This window comes from Lonchura striata, chromosome 4 (genome assembly GCF_050655825.1).
Source record: "Lonchura striata isolate lonStrDom1 chromosome 4, ASM5065582v1, whole genome shotgun sequence".
Lineage (NCBI taxonomy): Eukaryota > Metazoa > Chordata > Aves > Passeriformes > Estrildidae > Lonchura > Lonchura striata.
In genome coordinates, this window is record NC_140706.1 from 42,798,773 (window position 1) to 42,824,648 (window position 25,876).

At 39.0% G+C, this 25,876-nt stretch overlaps 1 protein-coding gene across 9 annotated transcripts in view; it reads right to left on the reverse strand.

Moving 5' to 3' along the window:
• Positions 1 to 25,876, reverse strand: part of TMEM131L (transmembrane 131 like) — a 78,949-nt gene that overhangs the window by 27,454 nt on the left and 25,619 nt on the right. For 7 of the 9 annotated variants that reach the window (XM_085578029.1, XM_085578030.1, XM_085578031.1 and 4 more), the window contains 12 exons: positions 17,451 to 17,522; positions 16,411 to 16,534; positions 15,243 to 15,359; positions 13,359 to 13,469; positions 7,530 to 7,607; positions 5,511 to 5,664; positions 3,589 to 3,647; positions 3,129 to 3,237; positions 2,046 to 2,148; positions 1,234 to 1,387; positions 444 to 614; positions 69 to 138 (listed from right to left, as the gene is read on the reverse strand). In XM_085578029.1, the coding sequence (XP_085434155.1) occupies positions 69 to 138; positions 444 to 614; positions 1,234 to 1,387; positions 2,046 to 2,148; positions 3,129 to 3,237; positions 3,589 to 3,647; positions 5,511 to 5,664; positions 7,530 to 7,607; positions 13,359 to 13,469; positions 15,243 to 15,359; positions 16,411 to 16,534; positions 17,451 to 17,509 (1,309 nt within the window). In that variant the 5' untranslated portion in view covers positions 17,510 to 17,522. Of the gene's footprint in view, positions 1 to 68; positions 139 to 443; positions 615 to 1,233; positions 1,388 to 2,045; positions 2,149 to 3,128; positions 3,238 to 3,588; positions 3,648 to 5,510; positions 5,665 to 5,960; positions 6,125 to 7,529; positions 7,608 to 13,358; positions 13,470 to 15,242; positions 15,360 to 16,410; positions 16,535 to 17,450; positions 17,523 to 25,876 lie in introns of those variants that run through there. The other 2 variants (XM_085578028.1, XM_085578032.1) reach the window with 2 other exon arrangements.

The following is a 25,876-nucleotide window of genomic DNA, read 5'->3' on the forward strand; positions in this document are numbered from 1 at the left end:
CTATATAAAATGAATTTTATACAATAAAACTACTGTCAGATACCAGAAAAAGCCTTAGACAAGCCTACCTGAATCAGACTTTCCCAAGTAGCACTGAATATCACAGTGGGCAATTGCTTCAAAATTAAGATCTCCCTGCTAAAAAAACAAAACAACAATATGAAATAACATGAGAACAAATTTCAGTTTCTCAGTGCATAATTTCATAGAGTCAAACAAGAGAATTAAGGCCTTGAATGAAAAGAATTAAGTGCCAAGAGAACTATAATTCCATCACTCTTCAACTCTGGGGACTTAACCTCACAATCTTCAGAATGGTCTAACAAAGTGGTCTGAGCTTTTCTTTCAGGACTAAGAAGAGATTTCTGGCCTGAGAGAGACACTGCTGTAGCTGGGTTTGCAGTGCCTAACAATAATTCAACACATGCAACCAAACACAATACCTTGGACACAGTCGAATATATCTGCAGAGGTATTTCAAACATCACTCCCACATTTGTGGACAAACAGATACTAGAGTGCACATTTGTTACAGTGTCTTTCACACTGAGCTTGAAAGAAAAAACATTCCAGCAGCCTGGAGGTAGAGTCAGAGGTTCAGCAAAGTTCAGAATCTGAAAAGAATCAAACAACAGCTGAATTACAATTGGTACTGCACTTTCTGATGCAGATACCTTGAAAAACACAAACTTTCTTTGCGTTTTTGCTGTTACTACATGGTCATATGTGCTCATACATGATCCATACAGTGCATTTATGCACATCTCAATATCAAAACATAAGAAGAGCCATTTAGATGCCTATATCATCTAAATTCATAAACCAGATTTGCCTGATTTGAACCAAGCAGTTGTGCCAGTAAATTATCAGCTTTAAAGGTCATCTATGCGCTAAAGGCTTATACTATGAAGAAATGTTGAATCCTAGAGAGCACAAACACACACATTCAACAATTATGAGAACAGAGCAATGGTCTGTAATTTGATGCATATGTAGCTGCAACACAAATGAAAGAACAGTTGTCAATAAAACAATACAAAAGTAAGCTGGACAGTGAATAACGTCTCTTGAGAGAGTAACCTAATAGTTACAGATGTACATAAACCTGTATTTTTAACTGATTCCAACCAGTTCTAAGAACACCGAGTTCTTCGAAGAACCTATTTTGTATGTCAATGGTCCATATCTCAAAATCAAATACAAAACATTGCACAAAGAAGAAATAAGGCTTACCTTTACTATGTTCTTTGTTTCTCTGGCTATGAAGACCCCATTCAATTCAATGCTGAAGTAAAAATTGTTTGTAAACCATATGGACCAATATCCTGAAGTATTATGATGTGGTTCTATATGAAACAGTGCTGCAGAAGGATCTACATCAAAATACCTATAAGTATATACAGAAAAATATAAATACACCTACTATTGTCCTTGAGTACACAACAAGTGGTCTATACAAGACAAGATACCATAGCATTCTTGTATGATGAGGCTCTTCTATGTTTTCCCAGAGAAGAACAAATTTATTTGGGAATAATTACATATGAGAGTAAAAATTCACAATAACCATGTAAAAGAAACAAGTAAAATATCTACCCTCTTGTCATGTTATAGTACAACATTGCCTATTGCTTTGTGATACAGCAGGCTGGAGGAAATTGGCAAAAGATGTCTGAAGCAAGAGAATACTTCACCATTTTTCTAAGACTATCCAGCTTCTGTGTTGCATTAACAAGGGTGCTGGAAATTTTATCATAGAGTAAGCAACATTTATATGGCATGAGCTGCTAAAGCACAACTTTTTACTGGCTCCTAAAATTCTTCTTGGGATAAAATACAGAATTATTGCTTTAAATGTGACAGGTCCGTTTTGGCAAATGACACAGCAACAATAGGAAGAAGCCTCTTCACTGACCTTGGAATCACAGAGTGACAAAGGAAGTTAACGTCATCTCTTAAAGGTAAGGTACAGTATTTTCATTATAGTGTCAGTGAATGTTAACAAACAAACAAAAATCTAACCTACCAACCAACTGCCAACCTACCCTTCCATCACAGGACAGAAAACACAGGCTTTGAGTGTTGTAGTGCCTTTCAATAGATAGTTCTTGTGGTCAGAGTAAAGATTTTCACTGTCACAGGATGCAGCTGGGAAAACAGCAGACACATGGAATACATCAGCCAAAAGCATATCCAAAATTATTTGCATGGGAATATTTGCAAGAACACTAAAAAGGGGAACCTTTGCTGGTGCAATCCTCACACAGGTAAGTCAAGTATCTAATTGTTTAAGCCCTAAAACTCAATCTTTTTAGAGGTTTCAAACCTTTACTTAAGGAGTATTCATGAATGCTAAACACCTTCAAAAACACACACACAATAAGGTTGAAGAGCAATAAGGTGAAGAGAAACCCAAGCAATTTAAACTACGTGTCATTGGCATAGCATTCTTACCGATCAGAGCATGCTGCCTCCTTTTAGCAAATGCAAAACTACTCTGAAAAAGAGAATCACTTAACATAACAGTCCCTTCTTCCTTCTTATTCATCCATGCTTTCCCTAGGAAAAGCATGTCTCAGCGTCATTATGAAAGCAGCCTGACTCAATAATATTTTAAGTCTGTACACTGCAGTCTAGTGGTCAGAACAGGAAACAAGCTGGAGTCAGGAATGCTTAAATGCCAATCTCTGCTCTTCCACAAACACGTCTGGTTTCAGGCAAGCCTCTTCAATGGTCCTGCCAAGCAATGTCACAGAAAATGACCACCCAAGCACAACAGCCTTTTAGAAAATATATTCAAAACAGAAAAAAACCCATAAACTATAAAAGGATGTTGAAAAAGCATATTCAACAATTATGCTTATTGTAAAATCAGCTAACATTTTAGCAACTATTTTTTTCCCCTTTTTCAAGCATGTGTAGCTTAGAGCGTTCAACCAGCATAAGAGGAACCACATACACACAAAAAGGGTGGAAACTATTAGCAAGAAGAATTCATCCTCTTTCTCAATAAAGCCTAGACAAGTTTATTTTGAGATCTTTCAGGGTCTCTGCTGAAAAAAACTACCCCTTTTTCAGCAATCAAATCCTATTTAATCATATTTTCTCCAAATATGTGTAACCTTTACCTTTACAAAAAATAGAAGCAACTTTTGTGAAGTTAGTAGATGATGAGGATAGCAGTACTGGCTCAAACTCCACAGTTGATGTGTCTTTTAGTGGCAACTGCCGTATTTCCTGCAAGAAGACAAGACAAATTATTTTTATAGCAGTACCATCCTTATTAGTGTTGCAGTTCCTGTATTAGTCTATCTTCTTGTTAAATTTGCATGCTACCATCTGCCATTTTCTCCTATCTTCTAAACCAACAGATAAATTCTTATTCAAGCTAACAGCTCTTATGTATTAAAAAAATCCATCACTGAAATACAACATGTCATCTCAAGGATCTATTAGACATTTGGGCACACTTTAAAAACTTAGAAGTGTGACATTTGCCACCAGCAAAATCAATCTGCTATTAGAGAAAGCTAATTCCCTAATCAAATTCACCACCCTAAATTATGACTTCTGGAAGCCCACAATTACCTGTATATGCACCAGGCTGTTTCCAGAATGCATGATATACACATCTACTGATGAATGACCTGTCCAAAAGAATAAACACCAAGGTAAGATCTCCAAGGACAGAAACACTTGTTTTGTCAGACACACAGTAGAAGCAATCCCAATTTAAATTTTAAAATCTTTGTGTGACAGATACCCATGTAAAAAAGAGGAACTATTCACATCTTGAGCTGGCAAACATTTGAGAGAGAAGTAAAAATGCTTTAAAATGAAAGATTTAAAATACAAGCATCCCCAGGAAATAATATGAAGCCGGATTCACCACTTTGGGCTCAAATCAGGAATGGTCCTATCACCCAGTAGGTAGCAAACTATTCCCTGAAGCAACAGGAGACAGGGGTAACACAGCTTTCACCTGCTGGTAAGGTGGTACAGCTATGCTGGGGAACCACCCTTGGTCACTGGCAAAGCTATGTTTCCATCCACGGGACAGTAGAAAGATGCAGAGGACCAAAAGAAGGGCAGCAGGACAGAATAAGAGATAACCATCATACTACAGTTACCTTCAAGGAAGGTAACTTGAGTTTTTGCCCTTGCTTATACTTGTATTAAATCAGTGTATGCAGGCTGACATGAAAGGACATTCTCCCACCTGACCAGTTCTAATTTCTAATAATTAGAATTTCTGATTTCTAATAATGTGTGTGCTTTGCTCAGCTGCTTGAAAGCAAGACTGCAAGTGCCAGCTTCCAAAAGAGGGTTCAAGGTTGATTATGAACTCCACATACCCACAGCTGTTTAAAGCACATACTCCTCTGCAGCCTTTCCAGCTGCTTAGTTCCTCTGTGCAGACCCTGCCTACCTGCCGTCCTACTCTAGGTGCTAACTTCCCACCAACAGCTAATCCAGAAGGCTTATAGGACCAACCTCTAGCACAGACAGGACTTATAATTGCACTATATTTAACAGAAAACAGCCCTAAAAGATACTTCTAGTACTTTAACCATCAAAAGTGTTAACAGAGAGCACCCTTGACAGAACAGATGGAAACAATTTTCTACCAGCATCAGAATAAATGTACATCCACAACTCAACATAACAAAGCCCTGGCATCTCATTGGCAGGAAAATTAGGTTTACAGTGGGTATTTCAGTTTCAGCTCTGTGAGATACCACATCACAGAAAAGGCACAAGGGAAACAGTACATATTGTAAATATTGTTTTGTGTATATTGTACCTATTGTTTTGTGACTAGATTTTGAAATGCATTTCTCTAAAGACAAAAAGATCATGTTATTTTTCAGCACGTATGTTAAAAAATATTATTTTAATCTGGATTCTTAAGCAGTTTCTTCTTCTCCAATCAGAATGGAAAACTGGCAGAAATGTCTAAAAAAAGCTATTCTAACAGACTGCAAGGCTCTAGAAATAATTTTAAATCCCTTGGATTTAGAGGATTCACAGCATAAAGAAACTGCAAGGAGCTGATTGTTTTGCCTGTGGAATTCTAGCTTACAAGAACAAATGATGTGCACATCTGTATTACCTCATTATCCTAATTTCCATAACGGCTATTATCCCCAGTCCTGTATAAACCACAGTGCCTTCACGATTCCATTATGGTCAATTTAATTAATGGAAAACTAGAAATGCAGTTTTCAGAATTCAAAGGACCATGTCATTATTCCACACTATTTAAGCATGGAGGTCTAAAGAATTAAAGAGATGTCATTTACAACTTTACAATTGTTACCTTTATGAAGAAAACTGTTTATGCTAACTTTGCCTGACACAAATTCTCTGCAAGCAGTGTTTAACTGAACTTGGTCTCCCTTACTTGTGAAATTAAGCTGTCACTGAATTTGGTTTAATTTAGGACATCAAATTACAAATTATGTATAAAACCAAGTTGAATTACACTAACAGGTAGATTTAGGACTTACCTGAGGTCTTTGTTCTTTCCATTGCTACATAAACTATAAAAAGATTCTCCAGTAAGTATTGTCTGTGCTCCACAAAATCTTGCTGGGCATTTTCCACTCTTACTGTTAAGCTCATTTCTAGCAGCATTGGGTCATCAGACATAAAACAGCAACTCTAGAGTGAGACAAAAGGATATGGTATGTGTGTGTGTGTGATAGAGGACAGAACAGAAAAAATTCATTACACTAAGGAACTTTGAGAAATTAATCAAAGGTATTATCTAAGAGACAATGTTTCCAGCACCAAAGTGCTGGCAAAACAAAAGTAATTAGGACCTTTGCTAAAACCTCAGCAGAAGCCAAACACAGTGCAGGTACAGAGAGCACAGCAAAAACAAAGACAAAAACAATTTTAAAAGACACTGAACCTTGAGAGAATGCAAATTTATAAACTGTCTTAGTCAGTCTCACCTCAGGGACTATAAAACAGTTTCCTTTGTTAAATCCTCTGCCTTCAATAAAATGTGCCATAAACAGACTGATGCATGTGTCTTAATGGTAGGAAGACAGTTCATGTTCACTGGTCTGTTTATAGTTAATTTTTCCAAATCCTGTGTTTTTGTCTCCATTTCTCACTGAAGTAATTTTAAAAAAACAAACATACATGTACAATTCGTAATAGAAAACACTGTTGTCTGGCTAGAATACTTCAGAAAAATACAAATAGGATCTTATTTCCATCTCTAAGTAGAGGCTGCTGTTAACACAGCTAAGTCATAGCAACTATGAAGACACGGACACCATTTCACAAAAAAAAATTAAAGCCAACAAAGCAAAAAAGAACTAGACAACCAACAGTGAGCAACATAAATTAGTCCTGCATCAAACCACAAAGGTCACACAATTCAGGCTCTGATGCCCTATCAGGAGAACTAATTTGTTCAGGATGGAGGATTAGGAGGAGAAAACTGGCACAGGAAGTGCTCTTAGAAGTGCAGCAAAACACTTCTAGCTAATCTCAAGTGGTGCAAGCAAGTACAGCAGGAGTGGGGAAGCTCCTGAGGATGGGATGCCAGCTCACAGCTCACGCAGCATCAGAGACCCTCAGTACCTGAAATGGCTGCCAGGAGCAGGAGAAGGGGCTGCCATGGAGACTGGAGCACAGGCATGGCATGCCCTTGGGAAGCTCAGACCTAAGGGCAGACAGCTGCACTCCACGCAGCCTCCAATGCCCAGGAGCACCTCAAGCACCTCAATGCGCTCTGCACCGCAAGAACCAAACGGGGAAGCAAAGCAGCTCAGGAATGCTGCCGCATGCAACACGTATTCCATACAGGAATACAGCTATGGAGCCTGGGCCTTGCCACTCCTGGGGAAAGAGATGCTGCTGGTCACAGCACGGTCACCTCACCCACGGCATGGGTGCTGAGCAGCACCCACCCGCCCCGGAAGGACATGGAGAAATGGGAAGCGAAGCAAACCCGGATGGCACTGCCCAGGACAAGGAGATAACCTCCTGTCCTGAAGGCTCAGTGCTTTTGGAGGGACATCTCTGCTAAAACACTATTCCCTCCTTGGCTCCACCCAGCACCATGGCTGCCCTCATGCTCCCCTGAGAAACAGCCCAGGCTTCAGCCTCTCAGCTCTCTGATCATTTCTCACTGTGAACCAGACACTTGTGAAAATTTTCTGGAGAAAAGAAATTACAGAAATCTAATAATTTTTGTGCCCCACATCAGCAGTACAACATCTACACATCAGAATGCTTAACCTGTTGGACTGGTTTTGGTTTGTATATTTGGGAGGTTTATGGGGTAGTAGGTATCTTTTTTAATCTCCTTCTCTCCTAAAGATTTTACTGTGATACGTGTGACACTAAATTTGTATCAGAGGATACAATTTTATAAAAGCACAATTCCCCTTTAAACTGAGACGTTGAAAACTGCATTTTTGCTAAAACTTCTAGAGCTGTGGAAAGCATCCCTCTAAGCTTGGCTTAAAAGAAGAAGATTTACATAGATATAAAATAATAAAACATACCTTAACTAGCTGATATGTGTCATTAGGTAAACTGCATTCAAGGTGAACCCTTAATAGACTAACATTCATAGTTTCTGTCTGTAAGAAAGAAAAATGAAAAAAACATCAATCGCATTGTTTCAAATGTTATATAAATCCAATTCGCATACTATAATTTATAAAGATAGTAGGACTGCTTCCTCATATATATAACACAACAACGTAAGGAATTTTTTTAATGAATACAATTACTCTGTATAGTCCAGTAATCAGTCTCTGAATCTCAGGACTCCATCAATATCTTCCTACTTATCAAACTGTTATTACACATGATTATTAAATATTTATATAGCATCTGCATGAGAACTCTTACAAATCTTCTTATGACAAAAAAACTGTATTCAACAGGGCCTTTGTGTGCAATATAAAAGCTTATTTCCTTGTTTTCTGTGTATTTTCTTTGCTGATTGGATACTGAAATACAGTATCTAGGCCAAGAACATAATGCTTCTTGGACATGGTCTGATACATAGGCTCCATGCCAAAATGGACAGACAGAAAATACTTGTTTTGCCTTTTTATTCACTAGAATGGGAAAAGAAAAGAAAAGATGACATTGACTGTGCCAGCTTGTAAAGCACTCATAAATCTAATGGGGCAACAGCACCGACAAAGCCAAATATAGTTCAGGAAAGCTATCTGGAAATATGCACTGCCAAATTACTGACATAAGATGTGCAGCCAGTATATCTCGATTCTGAATTAAATTTTTAAAAACACAAAACAACAAAAAAAGCCAGAATCAGAATGGCAGACCTGTTTCTTACAGCCAAATTTCATGCTAATTTTGAGGCTAATGTGGAACCCCCACCCTCTCTTTCTCTTGTGATACTGATATATCTGAGTAGGGTATCTGCAGGTTCAGTTTTTTGAAGGTGTTGATGAAACTGACTTTAAACAATTTCAATCATATGATTCTGAAAAGCAAAATTGAAGAAACTTTTGAAGTTATCTAGCACCCTATTTTGTACCTTTTTAGTACAGGAAAAATAGGACAGGCAGGGGTACATGAGTAGAGAGATTTAGCACATGTGCGGTCCAGTTTTATAAAAGCAATGCCAAAAGGAAGATAAAATTTGCATTCCTAATTCAACAGAATTTCATACCAAAATGACTGAGGCTCACACAAGAGGGCGACATAGCCCCTGCAAAGGTAGTTAGTGGCAACTCAAACAGTCCCCAGCACAGCTTTCTGGGGGACTCAAACCCCTGCAAAGTCTTTTCTTTTTTTACAGATGTTTTTGTCTGTATCAAAATGTGAGAGCAGGAAAAAAAAAAAAAAAAACACATGGTTGCTAGTAGAGTTTTAACAAGGCAGTAAGATTACAACTTTAGAGGTCATTTTCTTATCAGATAAAACTTGATGCTTAGAGTTCCCTTTCCAGTGCTTCTTGAAAAAACACTACTGCTTTCATAGTCCTAAAATAAGGTTTTGTTAGCCCTTATTCAATGCCATTGTCATTTAAAGTAACTTAAGACCCCACATCCCTATTTAAAAAAATCAGCTACATATTTTTCCAGCCTTTGTTCTTCTTGACCTGGCATAGATCTAACATAGGAACTGCTGCACCTTAAAATTGAATCTCCAAATGTACAGAAGGGGAAAAAATGCTACTGGGATGTATTTGCTGTTGATCAGTTTTCTAGGGGAAATTTTTATTTCTTTGTGAGGCTATCTTCAAAACAGGAAACAGATTTGCACTTCTTTAAGGCAGACAATAATGCATAACTGTCATGCCCAGTATCTTACAGCACCAGCAGGATGGCTCCGAGTTAACCCTAAAGAGAAGATTAATGCATCTGAGAAGGAAACACTGTCAGAGGCAGAGTTTCCAACAGACAAATCCAGGACCATCTCCCAGCAGTGCAAGCACTCGTTTATACTGTAAATATCACTGCTAATGAATCAGAGCAGAGAGCTAAGTTATGCAGCCAATGTTTGTACCAGAGGCAAATTGAAAAGGAGAGGCACAGCAGGAAAATCTCAGAGAGAGCTCTGCAAAGCCCTGACACTTAATTACCTGGTGCCTCTATTTTGTATTAGGTACTTGGGCATACATACTTGAATGTACATACACTCAGCACCCACAAATCCTGTATGAACAAAGACAACTGACAGAATCCACACAAAGTCTCTCAAAGATTTTTTGATATATTTTTGCATTGTTACCAGGACCGTAGAGTTCAAATCACTTCCTGGAGGTTTGGCTACAGTATCATTGAAAAAGAACAACACTGAACAAGCCTCCTCTTCTTCCCATAGGCTGATCCCTCAAAGTTCCTGTCCTGGACAGTCCCTGGCCCTAAAGTGGTATTTCCATTCTGAATGGTGTTAATAAGCTGTCCCTGTAATAAGGATTCAGCAGAGTTTCATCAGTTTTTTGCAGACAGTTATCAGGACAGCACACCAAGAAAGCTCTACTGTCTTCCTTCCTTCCCTCTCCACACCCAAGCACCACACTTGGACATGTTTGCTTCTACGATCCTATGCCCACCAGTGCAAAACATATCTTAAGGAGTGCTACATTTCTGCCAGTACTTGCAATATTTCCCAAGCTGTCAGTGCATAAACTTTTAACTCCTCTGGGAAGACTCAAAGCAGTATATGTGTGTCTTTTCTACAAGACCCTCCACCCTACATGCCACTCTTCCTCTGACATTTCCATCATCCTGAACACAGTGAGGCAGTGATGTAGCTGCCCTCTTAGTGCTGTCCAAATACTAAACAATGCCAAAAACCAGGCAACTATAGCAAAGACTACACCCAGAAGCTGGGTAAACAAAGATGACCTATATGGGCTCCACCATCTGTTACAGCTTAGTGGTAACTAGCCACTGCTGAGTGGCCACGTGGACATGCAACAAATTCACAGTGTGGGACACCACTCTTCTTTCCTCCCAACGAGTGAGCCATGAGCCCAGAAATCCTGGGAACCAGGAGCACAGGCAGAACATGCCAATCTCAACCCTTCAAGAGCTGAAACACTGGAAAGGGTAACAGAAAGATAAAGACAAGAAAGGCAAGTTTGCCTTTTTATTTTCTTATTAAGCACAAAAGTTTCTGCTTAAAAACATGTGGGAACGAAGAAGAAAAAAGAAAAGGCCTTTGTGCTCTGCCCATTAAAAGACAAAAACAACACACAAAATCCATGAGAGTTCATTTTCAACAAAAAATTCAAACACAAACCTGTCATATATTGTATTTCCAATGGAAACACTGCTGTAAACTTCCATCTATAATCCCCAGGTATATGCTGTATTTCCAACACAAATAGCCTACAGTGGCAGAATTTTACCCATGTCCCTATTTACAATTCTGGCCTTGACCTTCAAAATAATTTTTTTTTCAAATTGAAGAAGCTACAAAAGGGGTGGTCAACTTGGTGAAGAAATGGACAGCCCATTACCAAAGACACTACAGAGCATGGACACTTCAGCTTGGCAAAGTGAAAGTTAATGCTTCTGAGTATAAGTGTCAGAAGCAGGAAGATTTACATAAATTAAATGTGCATCTCAATATATAAACTGGCCACAAAGCAATTTGAATTGGAAGTCAGGTGTAGGTTTCCAACCATCAAAGTAGTAAGAATAAGTATTTGGAGTAACAAGGCCTCCAGCAATCCTGGTAAGTCACTTTACCTAGCACATGATGGGACTAAATAATGTCAAAGCTTTTTTGGCCTTGTTGATCAAGGATGTCAGTATTACTGAACAGTTTAAACACAACCACGTTTAAAAGAGGAGGCAAAAAATAGACACACAGCATGGAGCTCTCTGTCTGAGGTTTCCAAAAAGTATCAGTGGACTTCAGAGGTAAGGACACCTTCCATGTTTCAAACTAAATGGTGTCACCCAAGGTTAAAACTCAATCATCCCAAGGTGAAAAGGACGTGCAAATGAGGCTTATGCTACCCTGAATTTATTAAAATAGGTATTTTATGTCAATTAAAAATAAACAGGGGACAAGAAATGTGCACAGCTAAGTGAGTATGACTGGTTTGTTTTAAATGCTTTTTCACTACAAGACTCCATTCTATGTGTAATAGTTATGTATCCTTCAGTTTGCCCTTGTGTAGTCACTCAAACCTCATTCTACATCTTCCGAGCTTAAAATATAAACTGGACAAAACAGAATGATACCGTTTTTTAATGAGATCTGGATCAGAACGTAAGGAAGATGAATTGAAGAAGGCACTTCTGGAGAGGACAGCTCACTGTAGAGAAACATTCTTCTGAGAGGAACCCAAACTCAAACATAAACTCCTCTCCAATATTTAGATCTTGTCTATCATCTTCAAAAGCTGAGGAGCCCAGCCCACTGCTGCAGCATTTCTGCTCAAGTTGATAACATGCAGTGAAGAGTGTTACCTCAATTACAATACAGCACAGAAAAACTACACCCAGAGCTTGGAGAATTGAATCAACACTCTCTCCCACCTCATGTCCTACAAGATTAGTGCCAGGTAGTACCATTCTGCACTGCTAAACATGACCTCAAACTTGTACTCCATACAAATAAAACACAGGATAATGTTTGTCACTCTGCAGTGAGGAAAATGTTAAATGTACCCCAAAGCTTCTTCACTCAGGAATTTAGAATTTAGTTTTAGAACTGTAAAAAAGCATGTATGCAACTTTCAGATTCAACCTGACAACAATCCATTGAGCTAGATATGAAGATGCAGCCATTAACAGCATCATAAAAACCCCTTCTCAGTTCTACCTCTAGTACCCCAAATTATAAAACTTGAAGATTTTTGCTTCCTTTCCAAGATTCTGCATTTGTATGTCCACAAGCAAGCGCAACCATGTGACTACGGAAAGAGACTGGTATGGAGGAAAAGGAGAGAAGGAAATTGTGCATTAACGTTGGACAGAGGTAAGATTGACCTAACATATACATATACCAGACTGAAAAATCTACATATCATCTATGCTGGTAATTTTTCTCAGGTAGAAAAGAAGGCATCACAAAGGCAATTAATGCAGCTTACATTTTAGATAAAGTATTAAATTTTGTTTTTCCAAAAGCATACTCAGAATACCTTAGCACGTAAAAATGTCTGTGTATAATACAATAGGAAATCTGAAAGATCCGTTTTTCAAATTAGTTATTCACTTGAGAGGTTCTGTATGGACTGGAAAACTAAGAAAATATCTGCAACTACAACCAAATGACAGAAATCATTAAACTTCTTTCAACTGCAGTATTTACGCCTCATAAATTCAGCTGGCTGTGTTCTCCAGACCTCCCTTTGAAGATGTGGTAAGTAAAGCTGGTATCTTCAGCACCAACAGGCAGGAGGGGATGCTGCAGCCTGACTCACCCAGTCTCATCCATGCAGCATGCCATGCTTTTTAACTGTGGCTAATTGTTGGTGTAGCCCTGCTGTAAATTCGCCTGGGAAAATGGCCAGAAGTAAAAAAACAGAACAAACCAATACAGCTTCTCGTACTTCTCAATTTTATGGTATAAAGTTTATCTTTTTGTTTAGGGCAGACCAACTCTCCAGTTCAGTCAGAGCAGAGCCTCACAAATAGTTTTGCCAATACAACTTAGAGGACACCCCACCACAGGGGTACAAAGAAGAACAAGTGTGAATAGCTTAAATGCCAAAGATTGTCTCATAAAAGCAGCTGATCACAGTAACCCTATATCTTGCATCTCTCTCCTGCAGTCATTGGTACTCGGATTTTTTGCTAATGTTCCTTGCATCCAAACAACCTGAGGTCAAAAATCTTTTGTGGTTAAACAGACTTAGGTCTCTCCCCTTGAAATGTATACTGTACCAGTGTGTGTGATGCCTGGATGTTCTGAATGTGTGGAAGCAGTAAGTAGGCATTTGCTAGCTGCACTTTAGGTTCTTCTGGAGGAGACATCAGACTTCCCGTTCCAAAAACCTAGTATTAAAAAGAGGTCATTACATCAACATCTAGAATTTCAGTTATAACAGCAACTTCCAAAACTACATTGCTAATAACAACAATCTTCCCAAATTATTTTAAAATACAATAACCATAAGTTCCAGTGTAGAAAGTTATCATAGACATAAATGGCACTTAACAATTGTCATTCATTCAGGCACTATTACAAAGACAAAACAAAGCACTCACCAGCAGAGCATCGGGTTATCTCAAAAACAAAAGTATCTACATTCTCCAGGCAATTACAATAAACGTATAACCATTTAGGAGAACAGTAATTTCGGAGAAAACTTTGTTACTAGTGCCACTGAATATTAAATTCAATGGCTCTGCCTTAAAAATTTAGAATAATATTTTCTCGTTATTTTGGTTTTTGAAGGCTGCAGTTTTCAGAACACTATAAGATTTGTAATTTGGATGATTCTACTGTATTTACATTTTGCTCCACCAAGATTTGTTTATTGACAATGAGATGCACAAAAACTGAGGGGTGTGGAGCCAAGAGGGATCAAATAGGCAGGGGATCATCAGAGGCTAACTAAAATCACTTTGGGCTTTTCATTTGTATGCAAAGATTTATTTTCTAACAGGAAAAATCCTGTTAGAGGCGCCCCAAGAGGGCTTTGGAGCACTGTAACTGTGCAAACACTCAAGTCATGCCTCCTTTTGAAACTCTTAAACCTAATGTGAGCTGAAAACATGGACAGCTACTTCCTCTGTCTCAGGTGACTGGTGAAAATGTCCATGAAAACCAGTCTGCTACTGATTTTTGCAGCAGTCCAACAGGAAACAAACTGATTTTGAGGTGTCACTGACAACTGCTTCCCTGCAACTTGTTGATAAAAGGCTGAGTTGACTGAGCAATAAATTAAGGGTGCAGGGAAGGGTGAGGTATCAAAAAGAAAAGGTCAATCACTCTATAATGCACTTTTCTCTCATCCTTAATGAAACATTCCTGCTAAATGTGGCATTACTTCTAATAAATAGTAGATAACTGCAACATTTGTATTAAAATCCCATATATTTAATCTGAACTTACCAAAGCTTTTATTTAAGGAGCTTTGTTTTCCAGCACAAGATTGAAGTATAGGAATGAAATTGTTTGATGATTGATTAAAGCTGTCACTCTTTTTAAATCACTACATTCAGAGTTAAGATTTTTCTTTGTCAAAATAATAAAAGCCAATAATTTGGAGTACATAGTGTCCCTTATAAAATGTTTTAAAAGCTAAAGACCTGCTTAAATTCACCAGTTATTCAGAAAACAGACAGTTTTAAGGCACAACCATTACTTCAAGTTTATGTTTTAAGGGCCTAAACCTCTTAACCTGTGCTACATCCCCAATGTGTTTACATAAAATCCTGCAGAGTAGCTGAAAACCACCTAAAATATTTCCTAGTGGGTTTCTCCCAACAAATGCATTCCAGCACAGTGCAGTCTAGACTACACTAATGTATGAAACTAATTAGACCATGATCTTTTAAGTATACACATACAAATACACTTAGTTTACTACCACAACCACCCCCACTAAATAGCAGTAATTTTAACCACATGTGATCACGACACTAGCATGACCTGATAAAAGGGATGAATTGGTAACATTACCCCACCTGATCTGTACCAGGAATTCAATGAACTTTCAAAGTCCCTAAAATTATGAAAATCAATTTTTGAAACACAAGTAAATCCAAAACCCAAGCTAGAAATAAGAGTGGTTCCCTGATATGAAAAACAGGAGCAGTTACCTGATAGGAAAGTACTCCATGAGATGAGGTATTTATAAATAATGAACTTTCAATACTGCCTTCTTCTGTGGGCAGGAAGAGTACTCTGAAAGACATCTTTCCCATCGCTGGAATCACCTGCAGAGACCACAGAGAAGCTTGCTTGCTTGGTGCCAGTAATCACACACTCCCCACTCAGCGCAGGGTCCAAAGGACACTTCCACATGTACATCCCTGTCTCTAAATCCCACTAAGCAGAACCTCAGCACTGTAAAGTTTCATCTGTGCACAACTCTCTACTCTTACTACAAAAAACTGAGATCACACAGCAGCTTGCCAAGGTATGGCTGGATTTTCTCAGCTAGCATAGGGCCACACCAGCCAAGGCTTCTTTTTGCTTACATAAGATATTAACCATGCAGCACTAACAGCCTGTGAGCGCACAGGAACTCTTCCCCGCACACAGAGAGAGATAGCTATGGCAAAGTGAATCAGTACCCCTGCAATACATAGCCAAATCAGCCAAGCTGAACTTAGGCAACACTCTCAGTAACTAGATAGTCTGGCTGGAAGAACAATGACATTTATGTCTGCACAGTAATACCCTTTCAGCTATGCTAAAAAAATCAGATGAAAACATAATAAAACCTCTTTGCACATCAGGGGAGGATAAAAACTGAGCTTCATCCAACTGAGATCACAGCAATTCATTCTTAACATGCATTATATTGTTTTAAAAAAACAGAGTTAAAATAATGGTCTTAGATCATAAAGGCAATTATGTCCCTAATTGCAATAAAAATACATAAAACATTTCACTGCAGCTTTTTCTGACGAATATGCAAGACCATTCAATAGACTGAAAATTCAGGGCTGTAGAACACCCACATCCCTGTGCATCACTGCATAATGCTGCTTAAAGCAGAATGTGATTTAAACAGCCTCTGTAACACTGAAAAATTCTTCTCTTCCTCTGTTACTGTCAAACACATTTCCTACTGTAGTTTTTGGATGGCTTCTCCCAAACAAGTTTAAGCAGAAGTGAACAAAAAAACCACTAGCAAAACAGAAAAAGAGTTGGAGTCCTACAAAAAAGCACAAAAACACAGAATGAAGAGCTTATGCAAAGGAAGCAAGAAGGCTTGGCACTTGGCCATTACATATTTTCCAAAAGTACATCAACACTCACCCGGCTATGAGCAGGAGACACATGAAACTGTCTAGTAGCTGTAAACACTGAATTGACTACAACATCTCTATCTCTGCTAGGGTTGTAGGCATGCAGCATTTTAGCTCTGGGTAACCCCAGTAACCTAAAGCAGAGGGAAAAAAAAAAAAAGAGAAATAAATTATTCACTTTATAAGCACAGGCAACGTACAAAAGAAGCAACACAAATCACCCTAAAACATGTTCATCTGCAACAATTACCAACTTGTAATTAATCTCAGAAACACACCAAACATATATTGCCATTAGTATGCAAAGGCAAATTTGTAGCACTGGGATATGAGACACTTGGCCAAAACTGACAGGAGAAACTAGGATTTTAAGAAAAAAATAACCCCAACAAAGCACAAAGTTTTGGATAAAAAAGTTTAAATAACTGAAGCCTTGTTCTGTTACGTAAAGCAATGATTCTCTTGAGGCATTTGCTTTACCTAGTACTCCCTAAACCCCAACATCTTAGACATTCCTCCACTGCATCCTCTGAAATACTCTTTTAACTCACTCCTTTAAAGGAGACTACGGGTTTTTTTGGTTACTGATAGATCATACGCTCATTATCACTGAAGAACAATTTTTAAAGTTTTCTAAAAAGAAAACTAAGAAAATCTCATTTATTCTACCAGTATGTTTTGCTCGGGACTCTCTGGATTTTGTTATCAGAATTTAAAAGAAACAACAAGCCCTTCTTCCACTAGAAAGGCAATCTTTCAAAAATGAACAACCAGCATAAAGCAATTATTTGACATCCATGCAGAATCACCTCAGAATGCACTGTATTCTCTATTAGCTTTTCTTCCTTCTCAGAACTATGTTGATTTTAACTTACAAAAAATTGCAAGGCAAGAAATGCACTTCCAGCTCTGTGGCAATTACTTATTACTTGTCTATTTTTCAGATGATGGCTTGATCCCAGCTAATTCTTTTTGCTCAAATGGAGCCCAATGTAGCTGTTCCTCCACACTTCATTATTAACCAAAATAACAAACATGTAAGATACTCACTGCATTCCAAAATGCAGAACTGATGGGTGAAAATGTAAGGCCTTCCCATTTGGAGGCATCTTTGCTGAGAAGCTGAAAAGAAGGGAAAAGAAGCCACAATTAATATTTAGTGGGCATGATGCTGCAATCTGCATGGAAGGGAGATACATTATAGGCTCCTGACTCTTTCTATTCTGAACCTCCCATCCTTGCACAGGTCTCCACAGTCATGCTGGCACATCTGTTTATGGGGCGGTGCAGAGGGAAAACAACTGGGAAGAGTCCTGGGGAATGAAAACCATGTCACCATGGAGCAGATCCCCAGCCTCACCAATCAGATATCTATGCAAGCACTGGCAAGAGCACACCTGAGATGCAGAGGTAGAGAAGTAAATAGCAGCTTGGGCAAAAGCAGAGACCAAAGGAAGTGCTTTATAGTTGCGGCTTTAATACAAAATCCAGCTCATTTCTTCTGTGCAGAAGAGAGTAATAAATACTGTGAAGCACATAACATCATCATCATCTTTCCTTTGCCCTACAAAAAGTCACAAAGTTCCTATCAGTTCCAGCACATTTTTAGCTTACTTCAACATTACTTTATACCCTATAACATAGAAATTCCATTATATCTTCATCATTTTCTCAATTAAAACTTCTCCTCCACAAGTCCCAAAAACCACAGTGGTAAAAAACAAGTCCAGCATTTGTTTATTTTATCTATATACCCAGCACCACTCTTAAAAGCTTCCCCAGAAGCAGTGTGTATATTGAATAGCCAGAATCAGTTTAATCTTTACTGGATCATGCTAATAAGCATCTTAGCAAGGATGAGTTCGAGAAGGGAGAGATGGACTGCGGTCTCATTAGGTATCCAGCTGCTTTGGATGATTTGTGGTAGTACAGTCAATTGGTTCCCAATTTTAAAATGTATTTCTGTGACATTACACCTTTAATATCTCTTACTGGGTACATAATCCTGCTGTTATATTCCAAAGCAACAGACATTATAATTTATTATAAAGTCAGGAAAAATAATATTTATTATTACAAAAACCCACAGCTTTTATGAAAACATGGAATCATAGAAGGGAGAGAATTCTCTCACTACTGTAGCAGGCAGAATGCAATATATCCAGGTAGCATTCCTGAGGAGCTGCTAGTGACAGTCTCCTTGCAACCACCTTGTCTCTGCAGCAGCCAGCTCTTGCTCCATTCCTAGAAACACTGCAGCAACCAGCACCTTCTTCCCTTTCCAAAAATCAGCCTCAGGTACTTATCCAGAAGTCTGGGTACTCTCGTAACACATACAAATTAAAATTACTACTATAGTAAAAGCCACAGACATTTGAGAAGACATGCCTCTTAATACCCTCAGATCCTTTTATTGTATGCATACATATAAACAGTAGAATCAAAGTTAAGCCACTGGTTAATGTACTACAGTATGACCTTGAATCTCACCACTGCTTAAGTTTCTAGCATCTTACAGGTACTGCTGAAATACCTTTTCTCACCAGAAAAATCTTTGCTGACAACAGCAAGAAGCTGAGTGCCTCTCTCTGACAATTCATGTAATTGCCAGTAGCTCTCCAAGACTTGCCCTCCTTCTGAGGAATTCTAGCAGCATCAGCTCTTTTCCTCTCAATTCTTGCTCTTTGCCAGTAGATACCAAATGTACCAGCTGGGTGCAAATTCAGCAGTGGATGTATGTGACTGCATTTAATCTGGTCTAGGTGAATACAGCCATGCTGTAGTACTGGCTCTTAAAATGCACTGTATTGCTGTTCATCCAACCCTCTACCAGTCAGAAAATGGGAAAAGCCCTATAAGAGTAGCAGCAGGAGGATCCCAGGGGTGCTGGAGAAGGCAGCCTGGACCTTCCATGGCTGAAGCCAAGACTCAGTTAATGACCTGTGCAGGCTCTGAGTGGGTTCCTGAGCATGGAGATAACTTTGGAGCATTCCTGCACACCACTTCACCAGGAATGGTCCCATGATTACAAGACATCCAGCTTCTGCTTTGCACCCCACAAAAGCTGCCAAATCATTTCAAGCTGCAGGCTGGCCCCGAAAGCAGAACAGCCACATTCCTGTGGCACAGTGCCCATCACCCAGCCCACCGTCCAGCTCCAGGGCGTCTGCACCGCTTATCAGCGCCCCGAAGCGCTGCCCAAACATAACCTGGGAGCTGAGCTTCTGCAACAACAGAACTGCTGGAAAGAGAACTACCACTGCTTTGGCTTGGTTTTCTTTTTCCCTCAAGGGGAAAGATGACAGGTTGGAATAATGGGAACGGGCAGGAGAACATTCTGTTCATGACAATCGAACAACTAGGACGCGCTTTGAAGTGCACCGCTATACAGGAAAAGAGACAGGCCCATCCACATTAGAAGTGCACTTCTCCAGTTACTGTCTCTAAAAGGCAGCTGGAAGCTGGCAGAAGCTGGCAGAACACCATTCTGCATCCCCGCACTCCAAACACAATTCAGATCTCTGTGGGGAATCTGACACTGAAATAAACACCAAGGCAATTTACAGAGACATTTAAAATTTGAAGTCACTTTTAACAAAAAAAACCTACTTTCTTTAAGAACATCATCTCACCAATAGATTCACCTCAAATTATGCCCAAAATCGCTCTTTTAGCTATAGATGACGTGTCCAAAAAAGTATATGGATCCTTTCACGGAAATATCACAGGCTTGAGAAAGAAAGAAATACCTGCCTAAGAATGGAAGTCTTGAAACAACAAATGTGGAGAAACAGGCTTCTTCACAACAGAAAGGGGCCAGTTTCCAGGTTTTACTCTTTCATTGCTTTTAAAATCTGCTAGCATCACATTAAGCATGCCATCTAACAAAGCTGGACCCCATGTTCCATGGTGTCTTTTTTGGCAGACCAGATGAACAGCAGATTTTGATAGAGCAGTTCAAGTCCAACATTTCAGAGGATGCTTTTAAGCACAACTGAACTGGAGGAGAAAGAAATAGAAGAGGGGAAGGAAATTCTTGGCAATTTCTTTGAACACTCAGTATGCATCAAAAACCTAGTTTAAATGGTGCCTAATAACCTAGTTTAAATGGTTATCACTTCCCAGCCCAACAATTCAATGCCCTTCCTCTTCTCCATCCACACAATATATTTAAAACCCTGACACCCTGAACCATTCATTTCCAGGAAAAAAAGAGTAAGAAAAACTGAAACACTGAGGAGGTTGGGGAGGGTACCACATGGTCACCCAGAGCACCAGGAGGATTTGGGGACAGATTCTGGCAGGAAAGATGAGGGTGAGCCCATTCAGCTCGTCACCCTCACTTGCAGAAAACACCCAGAAGAGAGAGACAAATCCCAAGCATGCACACAACCATCAGGAATGCCCACTGGGGAGAAAGGTGGATGTGGAGCTGAAAAAAGTGGGCTGGAGGGGAGGTGGGGTATGGAAGAGGGGAGAAGAGAGGATGGAGGAATGCAAGTACCATTAATCACTTGTGCAAGCAGAGAAACACGTAACTCTAGGGAAGCATTTTTAGGGGATTTTGTTGTTTTTTAAAAGGTGCAAAAACTGTAAAATGTTAAGCTACCATATTCCCTCCACTTAGAAGCCCCAGAGGTGCTTGAACATGGAGAAGCTCCAGCCTTTCACGATGTATCCTGCTTGAGGAAAGAATGTTTTCGTGTCCTGCTGATGTGGGACTAACAAAAGAAGATGCTAATACAGGGATGCTGACAGCACTGTTAAATACAGCATTGATATTGTTTTGCCCTTGCTTCTTTCAGCTCTGTTAAGCTGTGATGTATTAAGTAAATATAGGTAAACAACAAGGTGAGTATTTACAGTCCAAAACCCTAATATTTTTATGCAATGTATATTACAAGCATTTGTTTGAAATAAGCAAAAGCCTTATGCTTACCTTAAAGTCCAGCAGAAACAGGTCTTTTTTGCATAGGAGATTTGTTCCTACCTCACTGGTCAAAATCACAAGAGAAATATTTCTCTTAAAATTCTAAACAAATGAGCAGATCCATTCTGAATAAATTGCTGGAGGTTGCATTGGGGTTTTTTGTTTGTTTTGCTGAGTTAATTCATCTGATTATACACATAGAACATTCAATCTGTAGAATAAGCTGCATTTGACCAGAAGTGAAGGACATTTTGTGGAGGGAAGTTTATCCCAATGTTGCTTTTTTCTTCTATTAGCCCCTTTAAGTTTTCCTTGCATCTTTATTTCTTCACTTGAATGGATTACTTCATACTATCTTAGCATGCATATTATCTGATGATTCAGACAGCAACGTCTGTAGTTGAAAATAATCACAAATGCTACTTGGTTCCCTTTCTTCTTCCTTCCTTTTTGTACGCTTTGTTCACAGCACATGCTGAAAAAAGCAACTCGGGGAAAGGCATTTTATTGTTAGGTCTTTTGCTTTATGGCTGCAGGGTTTTCTCAGAAGCAGCAGGCAAAAAAGGACTGGATTCTTGAACATACAAGAGGTCCTTTTTGAGTGCATCTGTTTAGGCAGTACTGTTCTATTTCTCGGTATATTGATAAAAGTAAAATTTTATTTATGTTGAGCATTTTAGCATTTTGCATCACCAGTGCAGTGGTGTTAATGAACCCACAAGATAAGGTTTTGAGATATGAAAGCATGTATGTATTGTACAGGAAAGTACATTTTTTTTATGCAAACTGAAATAGAGAAAAGAAATAAAATCTCTCATTTACTGACCAATTTAAAATTCATTCCTCTAAACTACACCTGATAAAGAAAACTCAGAATGGAATACAGAGGGAAACAACCAAACCCAGATACTTTTAATCATGCTGATTGCAGCTGATGCAAAGAAATTATTCCGACAAATGAAAACAGGTAATTAATAGGTAATAGAAATAGAAAAACGACTGAATCAAAATCTTATGCAGAGCTAATACAAAGCTTTGGTTCATCATACCCCTAGTCCCTCTCTTCTCTCAACTTCCCCTTTACCAAAGGCAGTAAAAGCAGCAAGCAGTATTAGGAACATTAAAGTGCAGCTACTGAAAGACACACAGTGCCTTTCAAAGAGATTAGGAAATTGTTTGGAAATACAAAATTAAAACTTGAGTTTACTAACAAGGCAACTCTGCCAAAACCAGAAATAGGAACCGTTTTAAATTATTATTTTTTTTTGTAACCTTAACTTCCTTCCTAGAGACAGAAAGAGTCCTCAGAAACCAGGAAATTGTCCAGCTTGCAATAACCCTGCACCACTCATGGGCAAACTATACATGGTGTGCCCCTGTGGGGCTTTGGCACCTGGAGAAGAAGACCAATCACATTTGCTACCTCAGCTCCAGAGACTTACAGGACTTCTGAAGTCTTGTACCAACCTGTAGCAATACATGAATCATTCAGTCTTTCAAGATTTTTTTTAAAGAATGACGAACACATAGAAGAACACAAATCAGAATTTTGAACACTGGAAACCTAAAAGTCCCAAAGGCTCCCTTATTTTTAGCACCAGATTTTTAGGAAAGAGAGGGAGGACTGACTCACTGCTTCTGAATGCTTGGGATTTGTAACCCATCATTAGGAATTCACTTACATGCTTTACCAGAGAGCTGTGCTTCTTGTGGAAGTTTTTTTTTTGGGCTTTTTTTTTTTTTTCCCTGAGGGTAATGAAACACTGCAACACGTTGCCCAGGGGAAACTGTGGGTGACCAGTCACTGGAAGTGTTCAAGGACAGGTTGGATAAGGGCTCTGAGCAATCCAGTCTAGTGCAAGTGTCCCTGCCATGGGAGGGTTATTTGAATTAAACTGAGGTCCCTTCTGATCCATTCTATAATTCTGTTAAGAAGGATGGCTGTCTTTATTTCCTCTGAAGCACACTCTGAACGAACATCAAGGACCGAATCCCAGACTGTGGAAAGCAGGAAAGGCCAAAACAGTGTTACCTAGCAACTAACAAGTGCATGCATACCTGCTATTTTGCATGTTTGGGCTACAGGAAAATAGACAAGGGCAGCTAAACCAGAAGAAACCAGTGAAATGGATGAGACAGCTCTCTAAAAACAAAACCCATACTTTATGGCATAATTTAAGGAGGAAAGCAAGTCTATCAACATTTTCTTTCTTTTTTATTTCTTAAACTACTTAAGTTGGAAAAGCAACATAGCTGAGACCTGTCCACGAAAGTTTTGATGAGCTGATGACTTATTTGCAAAGGCAGTGAAGTAAAGGGGTAGGTAAGCCTAGCCTGTGTAAAGCAGAAACCATTCTGTTACTTCCACCTGGTCCCTCATGCATTGCTCTGCTCCAGCAACCTGCTCTGCTCCATCCTCTAGCCCTGGTGTTTCCATGGCTACAGGTCACCTTCTTCGGCAACCTTCTCTCCTCTCACTGCCTCTGGTCCTCCCCTTTTCTACCAAGTTCTGCAATAGCATTCACACAAAACATTTGCACAGCATTTACCTAAGCCAGCAGCGCTTCAGTTTCATTTATTACAAAACAACAACAAAAATTGCTATGATCAGACTTAAGAGTATCTCACCCTATAGGCCTTAAAGCCACGTTTCTAAATGGGGTGTAAATGGAAGCACACAGATTTAAAAAACTGGCTTTTCTCTCTACCTTCACAACCAACTCCAAAGAAGTTAAATGCAGACCACAATAAAACTGAGATTAAGACTCGTAAAGAAATCTAGGGGAGATGATGATCAGTGAGAGACAAAGTGCTACAGTGAACATCTCGGTGAAAACAAAAGGCTTTCTTCCCCAGCTGTGCCTGCGGTTTGCATTTTAGTAGCAGAAGCAGCACAATAAAGCATGTTTAAGAGCAAAATGGAATTACTCCCTCACATAAATCAGTCCCCAACTTCTGAAATAACTGAAATCTGTAGTAAATTAAGACATTAATTCACAATGACTTGAATTCATTTGAAATTATTTCCTGAAACCGCTTCTTTGAACTCCTTTACTCACCCGAATTTCAAGCGACAACCAGCACTCTCTAAAGATGTTCCAGGGAGACCATGTATATTTTAGACATCTTGGACAGCCAGTAACTAAGCTACTTGTTTTGGATGACTGTCCAGGGCCCACTAGTTCGAAATGCGTATCAAACACATTTTCCTCTGAAGCACCTCTGCTGCTGCTAGCAAATCCCAAATATCCTGCCAGGCAGAACATCTACCTTCATTTTATTTTTGGCTTCATATAATTCAACAACTGCCTTTACATTCAGCAATATTTCATGAGGTAAACTACTCTAAAATAAAACCTTTAGCTTGCCTTTCTCTTTTTTAAGCTTCTTTACAATTTATCTTTTTTCAAAGAAATCTGTAATCTTCCATTAAAACTACAATTGCAGAAACAATATAATTAATTTTTTTCTTTTTTTAAGTTCTTTTCACAAAAAATTAAAAGAGCCACTTGCCCAACACAAACATGCAGTTTTGGCTCCATCAGGAGCCTTGGTATTCTTGACGTTTTGTCTCTACCAGGTCCTGGACTTGTGCAGTTTTAAGAAAATACTGCATTTTCATATCTCTTTGAAGACTGCTTCTAGCCCATGAGTTTGCAAAATAAAATCAAAAATCACAAAGTCAGCTCATGCTATTTTTTTTAGCCAAATTCACTTTTTTGCATAATTTGCTTACCCTCTAGTTGCCAAACCCTAAAAAAGTCCCTCAGAACATTTAGACTGCCTACATAATACAGGTTTGTTCTTCAAAAACTGCCACTAAGATCACAAATAATTGCTGAGATGTTTATTTTTGCATATCTTACTCAATTAACTAGAATGAATAAAGACAGTCAAAGCTGAAGCGCCCTGGCCTATTTAATACATGTACAGAAATAGCTGCTTTTTGAAGAACACTGCCCAACTCTCACAACTCAAAACCCCTACAAAAGCAGCTATGAGTCTCCACATCTCTGAAAGATCAGGTCCTCCAGACACACTCCTGCCCAGCATCTCTGAACTGAAAATAAAACATTTTCATGTGAGGTGTGCTGTTCAGAGCCTTTTTCAGATACTTTGAAAACACGAACCCTAGAGAAAAGGTGCAGAGGGAAGTACCTAGAGAAAAAGTTTCCACAGTGTCACCATGCTGCCTTTTCTGGCTAAAAACAAAGCACTAATGTAAGCCTTGAGCTGAAATACCATGAAATTTAAATGACTGTTCCCCACCCACAGTTTTCAAAGCCTTTTATTGAAAGCAGTCAAAATTCACAGCACAGCCCCATGAAAGAGGCAGGATAAAAGAACCTTAAAAAGGTCAGAAGATAGGCCATAAACCCACCTGCCTTTTACCTAAGAACACAACCATTTCTACTTACTAGGTAGCAAAGCTTCTATTTCTGTCATTGCCAATGGCAAAATGACATCAGAAAATTTTAGTGGGAAGGGCAGTTTTTAGTCACAGTCCTGCACTAACATAATTACAAAGAGAATAAAACAAGAAGCA